The sequence below is a fragment of the Nerophis lumbriciformis genome, linkage group LG28 (genome assembly GCF_033978685.3).
Source record: "Nerophis lumbriciformis linkage group LG28, RoL_Nlum_v2.1, whole genome shotgun sequence".
Classification (NCBI taxonomy): domain Eukaryota; kingdom Metazoa; phylum Chordata; class Actinopteri; order Syngnathiformes; family Syngnathidae; genus Nerophis; species Nerophis lumbriciformis.
The window spans coordinates 16645567-16658629 of NC_084575.2; the positions used below are offsets into that span (position 1 = coordinate 16645567).

Genomic DNA, 13063 nt, shown 5'->3' on the forward strand with positions numbered 1-13063 from the left:
AATTACCGAAAATTCAGTGTTGTGTTTTGGCACCTTGTAGTTTGTAGAATATGTTTGGAAACAGGAGTACCGAGGGACAGTTACCGTGCGGGAAGAGCCTGCCCTCTTCTGCCGGCCTCACCGTCGCCTCTCCGGGCCTCGACAGTCAGGAAAGTTCGTGGATCGGCCTGTTCTCCGTGTGGTCCAGGCCAGCGATGTCATTTTTGCACAAATACATGCCGGGCCTCGCCCGAACCCCCTTTTTGGCAGACGGCGGAGATATGAACAATAGTCTGGTTAATGAGCAAGGAGAGTTTTTACGACACCTGGACGTCATGATGCCGCTCAGTCAGAACGCAGCTTGTCCTGCTGGTCTCCAGGAGCCAAGGACGGATACAACTTTGTCCTGGCTGAGCACCGACTCACTTCAAGAAGTCGGCATTCAATCTGAAGCCTCATATTGGTCTTCTTCCTGGCCCAGTCAGGACATGCAACCCGGAGCAGGGACGGACTGTATGAGGAGCAAGAGTTGGTTGAGCAGCTTCTTTGGAGGGGACGTTGCCCACACCGTGTTGTTGGCTTCCAACAACAGAACCATGCTGGACACAAAAGAATCACACGGCGTGTTGTCGCTCAGCGAACACGCTGGACTTTATGGGGAGGAAGCCGCTAACAATGACAGAAACTGTACCGCTGCAGGCCACCAAGTCAACATCGGTGCCGCTTGCTCGGCGGTGAGCCTGCTGACTCGGGATCAGGATAATGGCTACTCCAGCTTGGAGGAGGAGCAAGCGCACATTTGTCACTTATTGACCACGCAGGCACCGGCAGGACCCTCTGATACGACGGAGGAGGCGGAGTCTGAGGGACGCGAGACACAGGGTGAGAACGAAGAAAGCGCGACCGCCGTGGCGTCCCCCCATTGCCAAAACAAGAGCATCGCCTTCATCATGGGCTGCCCCTGCAGTGACGACGACGACGACGACAGCAGCAGCCAATCGGAGGACGACGACGACGACGACGGCTTTGACAGCGAGGGATCGTCTTTCTTTTCTGACACCACCGACGAAGACGACGAAGCTTCAGACTCAGACGGCCCACTCGATCCGGAGGCGGAGCGTCTCCTCACTTCCTTGTGTCCGAATCGTGACCCCTACAATCTCCGAAACTTCACCGCCGCCCTGCACACGGGCAGCACGCCGGCGCGCTCCATTCCCGTCACTTCGCCTCCTTCCTCCACTCAGTCTACGCCGGCCTCCTCCCCTGATGTCAGCCCTCTCGCCATTCTCCCCCTGACATCCTCGCCTCCCTCTGGACAGGACACGTGGGATGACTCGACGTCGGCCAGCGAGGTGGACGAGGCAGAAAGCCTCCGCCTGCTCAGCTCCTTCGCCTCGTCGGACCCCTACAGCCTTTTCAACTTTCAGGCCCCACTTGGAAGGCCAGCTTCTGCACAAGTTGCATCCCCGGCCAGGACACCCCCAAAGGCCCCCAGTCGGCCCCCACGGTCCAAGGCGCCATTGCGGTCTGCGTACAGGAAAAAGGACGTGGAAAAAACAGACCGTAGTGTCTCAGAACTGTCCACCTGTTCTGTTTCATCACTCAGAACTTCCAAAAAGGTCAGTTTGAATTTTCACTCACACTCTTTTCAAATATATCCAATTTATTGTCTCTCATGATGTAGTGAAGGATCATAAGCCATACTCAAACACTTCCGGTTTCTACCTGTCACCTTGTTGGGGTGGGCGGGACTAACTTAATTCAAATAAATCTAACTTTGAAGCTTTGTCGCCTCCTTGTGGTCAGATTGGACTAGAACAGATTTTATTCTGAAATTCCTTTTACTTCCTGGGCAGGTGCGCTTCTCTGATCGCGTGGAGGAGTTCTTCGCCAACTGCGGCGAGGAGGAAGAGGACCGCAAGGGACCATGGGAGGAGCTGGCCCGGGACCGCTGCCGCTTCCTGCGGCGCTGTCAGGAGGTGGAGCTTAGCATCGCCTACTGCCTGCAGCCGCAGCACCGCCGCCTGGTTTATCGCCGCCTCACCGCCCAGGACGCATGAGAGGACCGCACAGGGCTCACGTTTTATTTGCCTGTTCTTATTTAACTTTGCATGTGTCTGCAACTTGGCACCTTGGCGAGTAAAATCCACCCCCACCTTTGAGGACCCGTTTGAGGATAATTTCTCATTGACAAGCTTCAACTTTAACCTTTCCGCTAATTTCTGGACAGCCGAAGTGGATGTACCTCATGTAGGGGACGTGGGAGGTGTCTTGGACTTGCTTGATCACATGACACATGCTCACCAGTAGTATTGAAGTAGTATTAAATAACAAGGTTTAACCAACACATATACATGTATACTTACATGTATGCATATTAAAGTGATTGAAGAGTTGTAAATTACATTTATTTGACCTTGTGTCACGATTGGTTTACTCATGTGACATGAAGTGAACACTTAAGACTCTTCAAAGGACTTCTAAAGGAAAATGACTACCATATTAATCTGAAAAGCTTTTATTTTTGTAAGGCGTCATTTTCCTGTGCTTGATGTTTTGCTCACAAATAAATATATAATGAGCGCACGGCGCTTTATTCATTCCTCTAGCAAGCAACATGCAGCTGTGATTAATCACTTGTCCTTAGGAGTGTTGGCCAATAGCAGAAGAGACAGCAACAGGTGACTACCTCAACTGGCTAACAGTATTGTTTTTTTTAGCAAGTCTAAGTACTTGGTCAGTTGGCACCCGTTGACTTGTCCTCTAGCGCCACCACCAGGTCCCGCAGGTACTTGATGTAGCTGATGGACGCAGCGTATGTACTTTATTGAGCCTCTTGGTAGTGCTGATGGCTGGCAGGTACTCTCAGCCATGCGTAGCACACATTGACGCACTCCACTCTCATCCGCTCGCGCTTGTTGCGTCTCTGGACAAAAGCAGGATCCAATGGATGGCCTAGGACCTCCAAAAGACAGATGAAAACTCCCAGGTCTGCCTGGTGAAGGGTCGGAGATCAGAGGGCGAGGCAGTCAGGGGCCCTTTAGAGCAGTGGTCCCCAACCTTTTTTGCACCACAGTCCAATTTAGGCATTATTTTCAGGGACCGGCTTTCCTCTTGTGCCAGATGAATACAGCAAAAATAAGTGCATGAAAAATCTGTCACATTTATATTTTATATGTTCTTTAATGTATCATTAAATATCATGTCACAAAGTTATAACAAATTTAACAAATGGCAACTTCCATAAACAAGCTTATAGGTGTGACTAGTGGGAAAGGCAAAAGTTAAGTCGGAGAAAATGCAGTCGTTTATAAATTATTAAATGTTTCTCTGCGTTACGGACCGGTACCGGTCCTCGGACCAGTGGTTGGGGAACACTGCTTTAGAGAGGTCCATGCCTGCTGGGGTAGAGGGAGGTTGCTGTCCTCGCAGGGACCAGCAGAGGGAGACATGTCCAGGACAAGGTGAGAAGGGATCTCAACGTGTCCTGTTCATAATGATGCCTATATACATAATTTGCATATAAATATTTGATAATGTAACCACACTGTATATGAATTAGTTAATTCTACACAATTTAAGTTTTTAAAATGTATGCAAGTTAGTGCATTTTCACCATCAGATAAAGTTGTGAGAAATTACGTATATTATTTATGATGCTCTGTAATGACTAGCCTGTTGTGTTGTCCTTTGACTTTTGAAGGAAACTTACAGCGTTTAACTCATATTTGCCAACCCTCCCGAATTTTAGTGCCTCTCCCGAAAATCTCCCGATTTCCAGCCGGACAACTATATTGGGGGCGTGCCTTAAAGGCACTCCCTTTAGCGTCATCTCTCACCTGAAAAGAGACTATTATATATGTCTCCGTTATCCATAGGTTTATCTATAACCCATAAAGTAGGCAGGCACGGAACTATTATTTCAGCGTGTGTTTATTCCGGCCAGCACGTTAATACACTGACACACAACATCCAGATTCCCATCATGCATTGCTTCAAAACTACGGCAATTTCCAGCCGGAAAAACAATATTGGGGGCATGCCTTAAAGGCGTTGCGTTTAGTGTCCTCTCACCTGAAAAGTTGACTATTATATATGTCTCCGTTATCCGTAAGTTTATATATAACCCATAACACGGTAGCCGAATGGATATAGTCACTCATGAACGGTCAGAGAAGCACAAGTCGGTGGCAACGCAGTATTATGGGCCACCTTGCAAGCAACATCCCGTTCTCATTTGCGGATGTTTTCAACAAATCCGTGAAGGATATGTTCCCGGATTCAGAGATCGCTCGCCAGTACTCAAATTGGATACAAACGGCCAAAATGAGTTTCCTCAGAAGGGTGGCTGGCATCTCCCTTAGAGATAGGGTGAAAAGTTCAGTCACCCGAGAGAGACTCGGAGTAGAACCGCTGCTCCTTCGCTTGGAAAGGAGCCAGCTCAGGTGGTTCAGGCATCTCCTCACGAGCGTCTCCCTAGGGAGGTCCTCGTTGCACGTCCTACTGGGAGGAGACCCCGTGGCAGGCCAAGGACCAGATGGAGGGGATTACATCTCCTCTCTGACCTGGGAACACTTCGGGCTTCCCCAGGAGGAAGTTGCTAATGTTGCTCTGGAGTGGGAAGTCTGGGGGTCTCTGCTAGAGCTGTTGTCCCCGCGACCCGATTCCAGATAAGGGGTTGAAGATGGATGGATGGACATGGTTAAATAACTTTTTATGCATTTTTTTTAAATTTAGAGAAAGATGTGGGCACTGTAGATTTAAAGTTTGAACTGAAAAGGAGAAAGAACACAGAATTTGGTTTTATTAATAATCTGTATTTTCTACTGTACAAACATGTCAAATCACATACATTTGATAAAATCAATCAAAATTTCAGCAGTCATGCACCATCACATACCTATTTTATTATCAAATGACAATTATTACACTTATACTTATTAATCTTTTAGTATTGGTAAATTACACGATAAAAATGTAAAAAGTTGACTTTACTTAAAAAGCTCACGTGCACACACGTGTGTGTTTTGGAAGACGTGCACGCCACTTGTTTACATTCATGTCACAGTTCAGTGCAGAGTGGACGGCGAGGGGCAGAGCCAAGCCTGCGATTATCCCATGTAAGGATACTTCCACTCTGTGAGCGGGACGTGCGTTTCCTTGACTACCTGCGGCGACGTCCAGCGGAGGACGTAGTGCGGACCGCCGGGTTTGTCGTTGGTGCCTGACGGAGGGGAAGCCGTGTCAAGATCACTCACACTGCTTCAAAAAAAGGGTAGTAGTCTCACCTGAAGCTCTGGCACCCCCAAATGGCTGCTGCGCCACAACGGAGCCGGTGGACTTGTCGTTGATGTAGAAGTTTCCAGCAGCGTTCCTCAAAACCTTTGACGCCTCGTCGACGACGCTCCTGCGGTGACATGTCGGTAAGTGAAAGGTCGATGAGTGTCGTGGCTAAAGCGAGCGTTCTTACCTGTCGAGAGCAAAAACAGCGCCTGTAAGCGCGTACGGCGACGTGCTGTCAATCAGTCGCAATATCTCCTTGTAGTCGTCGTCAGGGTAGACGTAAACGGACAAAACGGGTCCAAAGATCTCCTGAAACACACAAAAATGTGAGGCGGAAGCAAAGCGGGATGACACAGAATGAGACAAGACTGAACCTCCTCCATGACGTCGTCATGAGGGTCTTTGGTCCGGATTACAGTGGGCTCTATAAAGTAGCCTTTGGAATCGTCACATTTTCCCCCGGCGATGATTTCTAAATTGGGGGAGGTCTTGGCCCGGTCCAACCATGACTTGATGCGGCTGAAAGACTGCAGAAGCAAACAGTTAATAAGTGAGCGCATGGAAGAAAAGCACAAGCAAAGATGGCGGCACCTTGTTGTCGATGACGGCAGAGAAGAAGGTGCTGAAGTCTTCTACAGGCTGAACAACAACAAGACGTTAGAAGGTTCTTGTTCCGCCGCAGCAGCAACTTGATGAAAGCACTCACATCTCCAACTCTGACTTCTTTGAGGATATCCACAAGCTGCTGTTGGACACGCGGCCACAGGCTGTGTGGCACGTACATCCTGGAGCACGCCGAACACTTCTGACCGCTGTACTCAAATGCAGAGCGAATCGTCCCGTTGACCACGCTCGGCACGTCCGCCGACTTGTGGACAAAATGGAAGTTCTTCCCGCCGCACTCTGAGGACGAGAGGACGGTGAGGCAGGGAATGTCTGTCAAGCAAAGTGGTCCTCACCTCCGGCCAGCCGAGGGAAGCTTCTGTAGACGTCCAAGTTCTGGGCCACTTGCTTCCACAGCCGCTTGAAAGTCCTGCAAAAATGTCCAAACGTCAGCTCGTTACCACGCAGACACGGCGTCCTGCTCGGTCCTTACGAAACGCTGCCGGTGAAGTTGATTCCTGCCAGGTGCTCCGACGCCGTGACGGCGTCTCCAAACACGGGGCCATCTGCCGGCAAAAACTGGACGATGTTGGGGGGTAGGCCGCACTCCCTCAGGATGTTGTAGACGGCGTAGCTGGCCGACATGGCGGTGTCGCTGGGCTTCCACAGGACCACGTTTCCCTGTAAGAGGTCAACGTGTCAGCGACAAAACCTTGGTTTGAAGACGTCCTCCCGTGGAACTTACCATCAGCGTCGGCGTTCCAGCCAGATTCCCGCCGATAGCGGTGAAGTTGAAGGGCGCCACAGCGGCGATGAAGCCCTGACAGAGGAAAAACAACCGAGTTAAATCAGACCTGACAGGCGGCGACGCACACGTGCAGTACCTCTAGTCCACGATAGAGGGCTGTGTTGGTGCTTCCCTCTGCGTCCAGCGGCTGCTGCGACTCCAGCTCCACGGCGTGTTTGGCGTTGAATCGGAAAAAGTCGATGAGCTCAGCAGCCGCATCAATCTCTGCCTGCATCACCGTTTTGCCCTGAAAGATGCTTGGCGATTACGGGGCGCTAATTATTTTAGCATCTTTACTAGAGATGTCCGATAATGGCTTTTTTGCCGATATCCGATATTGTCCAACTCTTAATTACCGATTCCGATATCAACCGATACCGATATATACAGTCGTGGAATTAACACATTATTATGCCTAATTTTGTTGTGATGCCCCGCTGGATGCATTAAACCAGGGGTGCTCACACTTTTTCTGCAGGCGAGCTACTTTTCAATTGATCAAGTCGTGGGGATCTACCTCATTCATACATATAATTTATATTTACTTATTTATGAAACATATGTTTTTGTTAACAAGTTAAAGGTGTTTAATGATAATACAAGCATGTTTAACACATATAGTTAATATTGTTAATAAGTTAAAGGTGTTTAAAGATAATACAAACATGTTTAACACATATAGTTAATATTGTTAATAAATTAAAGGTGTTTAATGAAAATACAAGTATGTTTAATACATATAGTTAATAAGTTAAAGATGTTTAGTGATAATGCAAGCATGTTTAACACATATAGTTAATATTGTTAATAAATTAAAGGTGTTTAATGATAATACAAGAATGTTTAACACATAGTTAATATTGTTAACAAGTTAAAGGTGTTTAAAGATAATACAAGCATGTTTAACACATATAGATTCCTTTCTTTCATGAAGACAAGAATATAAGTTGGTGTATTACCTGATTGTGATGGCTTGCATTGATTGTAATCAAACAGTGGTGCTGATGAGGTCCGCATTTTCGAATGGAGGAGAAAAAAAGTCCTCCTTTCTGTCCAATACCACATGAAAGTGGCTGGTTTTTGGCATCTTATTTATCCAGCTTCCGTACTCCTTTGTATACACTTTACAAGAAATACATTGTCGGCAAACTCCGTAGCTTGCTAGCTTGTGCACGCCAGCTTTCTGAGACTCTTATTTTGGTAGCGCAGGCAGAATGAAGCAGAGCTTTTATTGTGCAACTGTGCAGTCGGTCTTTGGAGTTTTGACGACAGGTACGGCGCCAGAGTCTGTTGAAAGTGTTTCTCGCCTTCCAGTCGGTAATTTTAATGAGCTGGCAGCAGCCAGCGTCTTCTCAGAAGACCCTCGGGTGCCGTGAATGTCAATCAAGTGACGAAAGTGACGTCATAGTGAAGATTTATGATCGCTCATTTTTAGGACTATTTTATTAATGGCTGGCTGGTGATCGACTGACACACCCTCCACGATCGACCGGTAGCTCGCGATCGACGTAATGAGCACCCCTGCATTAAACAATGTAACAAGGTTTTCCAAAATAAATCAACTCAAGTTATGGAAAAAAATGCCAACATGGCACTGCCATATTTATTATTGAAGTCACAAAGTGCATTATTTTTTTTAACATGCCTCAAAACAGCAGCTTGGAATTTGGGACATGCTCTCCCTGAGAGAGCATGAGAAGGTTGAGGTGGGTGGGGTTGGGAGGGGGGTGTATATTTTAGCGTCCTGGAAGAGTTAGTGCTGCAAGGGGTTCTGGGTATTTGTTCTGTTGTGTTTATGTTGTGTTACGGTGCAGATGTTCTCCCGAAATGTGTTTGTCATTCTTGTTTGGTGTGGGTTCACAGTGTGACACATATTTGTAACAGTGTTAAAGTTGTTTATACGGCCACCCTCAGTGTGACCTGTATGGCTGTTGACCAAGTATGTTTGCATTCACTTGTGTGTGTGAAAAGCCGTAGATATTATGTGATTGGGCGGGCACGCAAAGGCAGTGCCTTTAAGGTTTATTGGCGCTCTGTACTTCTCCCTACATCCGTGTACCACTCCGTACAGCTGCGTTTTAAAAAGTCATACATTTTACTTTTTGAAACCGATACCGATCATTTCAGATATTACATTTTAAAGCATTTATCAGCCGATAATATCGGCAGTCCGATATTATCGGACATTTCTAATCTTTACCTTACCTGTCCAACCATAGTCTTTGCTAGGACTTCCGCTCGTTTAGGTCCACTGATGACATCGGCGGCCTTGAAGAGGACCTGAGCTCGGTCCTGCACGGGTTTCAGATCCCACTCTCTCCGCGCCGCCAACGACGCCATCATGGCTTTGTTGATCAGCTCCTGCACTCACGCTGATTAGTGGTGGCGTACGCTAAACATGCGGGGAACGCGTGACTCACCTTGTCGGCGTAACAGAACTTGGCCACCTTGTGAGCGTGATTGTACGGCTGGAAGGAAACACACCAGTTATAGATAACACTAATGGATTACAATAATGTAGTAGAGCGACAGATAAGATAAGATATTACAGGAGTAGATAACAGTAATAGATTACACACTCACACATAGCTGATATCTGATGTCGCTGGTCCACACGCGTTCATCTCCAACCACGCAAGGAATCTCTTCAGTGCTAGCCTTCACATGCTCCAGTGCCTAACACACACAGGTTGTGATAATTCACCTATAATCATTAATTTACTTTCAGGGTGAGCTGGGAGAGATAGCAACCTGTAGCAGTTCCTTTCTTTCCACACTTCCATGCTTGAAGGAGAGGATGGGCTCGTTTTTCACCGTCACCACCGCACACGCAGAACTTTTTAACCTGAAAGGACAAAATGAGCCCTTACTTTGAAAGTTCCCCGCTTGTCAATTCCAGATCATAGTTGTGACTGAGTGGGTCTTTCAAGTTCAATGTTTCAATGGTAGTCCTTTTCATACGTGAACGTGTTCCTTTGTCGAGTGAACCTTGTCCTTTTAGCTTCATGACTTATGATTAACTTGTCCAACATAACCTGTGAAGGTTAACGTGCAACTGCTTGTCCCAGAATGTGTTTGTTTATTCGGTTACTAATGCGTCCCAGTATGTGTGTCGAATGTGTCCCTTTATATAATGTTGCCCAGTATAATCTGGAGCGGTTTGTCCATGTTTCCCAGTGTGGCTCACAAACCCCTGCAGAGAAAGTCAACACACGGACATGTTGAAATCTTCATGGGACATGGAATGTTCCCTACTTGAAGAATTCCTGTAGCAGGGAACATTGTCAAACTACTTCCTTAACGTAAATGACCGCCATAACCACAACACCAGAGGGAGCTCCACTAACCACGTTAAACCCAGATTCCGATCTAACAAAGGTCCTAACTCATTCTCTTTCTATGCCACATCAATATGGAAAGCACTCCCAACAGGTGTAAAAGAAAGGGCATCTCTATCCTCCTTCAAAACCGCACTAAAAGAACACCTCCAGGCAACTTAAACCCTAAACCAGTGGTTCTCAACCTTTTTTCAGTGATGTACCCCCTGTGAACATTTTTTTAATTCAAGTACCCCCTAATCAGAGCAAAGCATTTTTGGTTGAAAAAAAGAGATAAAGAAGTAAAATACAGCAATATGTCATCAGTTTCTGATTTATTAAATGGTATAACAGTGCAAAATATTGCTCATTTGTAGTGGTCTTTCTTGAACTATTTGGAAAAAAAGATATAAAAATAACTAAAAACTTGTTGAAAAATAAACAAGTGATTCAATTATAAATAAAGATTTCTACACATAGAAGTAATCATCAACTTAAAGTGCCCTCTTTGGGGATTGTAATAGAGATCCATCTGGATTCATGAACTTAATTCTAAACATTTCTTCATAAAAAAAGAAATCTTTAACATCAATATTTATGGAACATGTCCACAAAAAATCTAGCTGTCAACACTGAATATTGCATTGTTGCATTTCTTTTCACAGTTCTTTTTGACAGCCATTAAAAAAAAAAAAATCTCACGTACCCCTTGGCATGCCTTCAAGTACCCCCAGGGGTACGCGTACCCCCATTTGAGAACCACTGCCCTAAACGAACACCCTCCCTTCCAAATCATACCTCTTCGGATTGTAAATAATGAAATGTAAATAATCAAATGTAGACACTTTTTCTTATACTTTCTGATCTCTCTCTCTGTGTCCACTACTTGCAGTACACATCCTACCAAGTCAGTCCTACACTGTTCCAATGTCCATGTCTCTGATGATGCAATTGTTGATGACTGAAGTGTTGATATCAACCAAACCTAACTCCACATCCCACACCCCAGATTGTAAATAATTCAATGTATATACTCTGATGATTATCTTGTGTGATGACTGTATTATGATAATAGTGTATATCTGTATCATGAATCAATTTAAGTGGGCCCCGACTTAAACAAGTTGAAAAACTTATTCGCGTGTTACCATTTAGTGGTCAATTGCACGGAATATGTACTTCACTGTGCAAGCTACTAATACAAGTTTCAATCAATTCCATTCCAAATAACATAGTAATATTGTGCTGTGATGACAATGATAAAAATAACATACGTCGCATTAATTGTACGAAACTAGTTAATTAGCTGGACTGGCCGGGTCAGCACCTGTCAGTGCCGTCCAAATAAGTCATGTGGTCTTTAAAAAGGTAAACAAATAGCTCCATGAGACAATTTCACAGTGACTTTGTTTTTTAAGAGTAAAACGTGCTGATAAGAATAAATAACAAACGTCGTGTATTGGTGAAGCTATACAAGTTAACATGCTAGCATGACGTAACGAGGGCTAGCCAGGCTCACGTCAAGCTAAGTTAGCCAGGTTAGCGTTAGCTTCGCCAATTCCAGTAGAGGTGACCGAGCCTCTCCGGTCCACTCGGGCCGGTAACGGGTCACCCCGGTTCCACCTACCCCCTCCACGACTGACGCACCGCCGCTGTCACGCACAGCATGTTTCCCACGTTCCGCACCAGGACACACGCCACAGCGGAAGGAGGACAGGCACACTAAATAATAAATAAAAAAAACGTGGAAACAGACAGAAAAGCCTCCCCTTTCTCGACCACTTATGGTACCGCCTCCAGACGACTAAGGCCCGGACCCGTTATGGACGAGGACAGCCTCTCCAATTGTACGGGGGTCTGTTCCGGAAGACTTCAAGGTTTTGACGTAACAGTGGGCGGGCTCGTTGTTGAGTTCCACCTGTTGTCTGTCCTGATGGATACATATCAATAAATAGATGCAATACTTTGTTTTATGTTAGGTGATGATAACATTTGAAAAGCATCTGTCTCTAATGACACAAGTTATACACCCCAGAGTTCATAACTGGCAAATCACAAGCGACATTTAAAAGGGCGGGACTATTTTAAGTTACTATTGTCGTCACTGATTGGCTGGTTCAATGCTTTCAGCCCATCAAAAAGTAGTAGTTCTTAAATAGTAATAAATGTAATGTAAAACGGTTTTACATCACATTTATTACTATTTAAGAACTACTACTTTTTATGGGCTGAAAGTATCTTATGTAATGTAAAACGGTTTTACATTACATTTATTACAATTTAAGAACTACTACTTTTTGATGGGCTGAAAGTATTGAACCAGCCAATCAGTGACGACAATAGTAATTTAAAACAGTCCCGCTCTTTTAAATGTCGCTTGTGATTGGCCAGTTATGAACTCTGGGATGTATAACTTGTGTCATTAGAAACAGATGCTTTTAAAATTTTATCATCACCTAATATAAAACAAAGTATTGCATCTATTTATTGATATGTATCCATCAGGACGTATTCCAAACATCACATTTGGGGTTTTACTAAAACCCCAAACGTGATGTTTGGAATACGTCATGCTTAATTACATACTTACATGTAAATGAAAATATATAATATTATACACATTATGGCTTCACGGTGGAAGAGGGGTTAGTGCATCTGCCTCACAATACGAAGGTCCTGAGTAGTCTTGGGTTCAATCCCGGTCTCGGGATCTTTCTGTGTGGAGTTTGCATGTCCTCCCCGTGACTGCGTGGGTTCCCTCCGGGTACTCCGGCTTCCTCCCACCTCCAAAGACATGCACCTGGGGATAAGTTGATTGGCAACACTAAATTGGCCCTAGTGTGTGAATGTGAGTGTGAATGTTGTCTGTCTATCTGTGTTGGCCCTGCGATGAGGTGGCGACTTGTCCAGGGTGTACCCCGCCTTCCGCCCGATTGTAGCTGAGATAGGCTCCAGCGCCCCCCGCGACCCCAAAGGGAATAAGCGGTAGAAAATGGATGGATGGATAAACATTATGATTCCAATACTATATACATTTTCTGACAAGTCATACCATCTAGACCAGTGGTTCTTAACATTGTTGGAGGTACCGAAC

General features: G+C 45.7%; 2 protein-coding genes across 2 annotated transcripts in view; one reads left to right on the forward strand and one right to left on the reverse strand.

Annotated features, from left to right (window-relative positions):
* Nucleotides 1-2565, forward strand: part of ppp1r15b (protein phosphatase 1, regulatory subunit 15B) — a 3294-nt gene extending 729 nt beyond the window's left edge. Inside the window, exons 1-2 of the mRNA XM_061923754.2 lie at nucleotides 1-1598; nucleotides 1836-2565. The exon at nucleotides 1-1598 is cut by the window's left edge and continues 729 nt beyond it. Coding sequence (XP_061779738.2) covers nucleotides 51-1598; nucleotides 1836-2039 — 1752 coding nt within the window. The 5' untranslated portion in view covers nucleotides 1-50 and the 3' untranslated portion in view covers nucleotides 2040-2565. The remainder of the gene's footprint in view (nucleotides 1599-1835) is intronic.
* Nucleotides 2566-4775: 2210 nt separating this feature from the next.
* aldh4a1 (aldehyde dehydrogenase 4 family, member A1) lies at nucleotides 4776-11851 on the reverse strand. Its single transcript, XM_061923755.2, has 15 exons — nucleotides 11597-11851; nucleotides 9404-9497; nucleotides 9236-9328; nucleotides 9073-9120; nucleotides 8858-9013; nucleotides 6750-6899; nucleotides 6611-6685; nucleotides 6359-6546; nucleotides 6222-6295; nucleotides 5969-6165; nucleotides 5854-5901; nucleotides 5637-5789; nucleotides 5450-5571; nucleotides 5268-5386; nucleotides 4776-5203 (listed from the first exon to the last, which is right to left on the reverse strand). The coding sequence occupies exons 1-15, from the start codon at nucleotides 11635-11637 to the stop codon at nucleotides 5091-5093; spliced, it is 1671 nt and encodes a 556-aa protein (XP_061779739.2). The 5' UTR covers nucleotides 11638-11851; the 3' UTR covers nucleotides 4776-5090.
* Between the last annotated feature and the right edge of the window lie 1212 nt (nucleotides 11852-13063).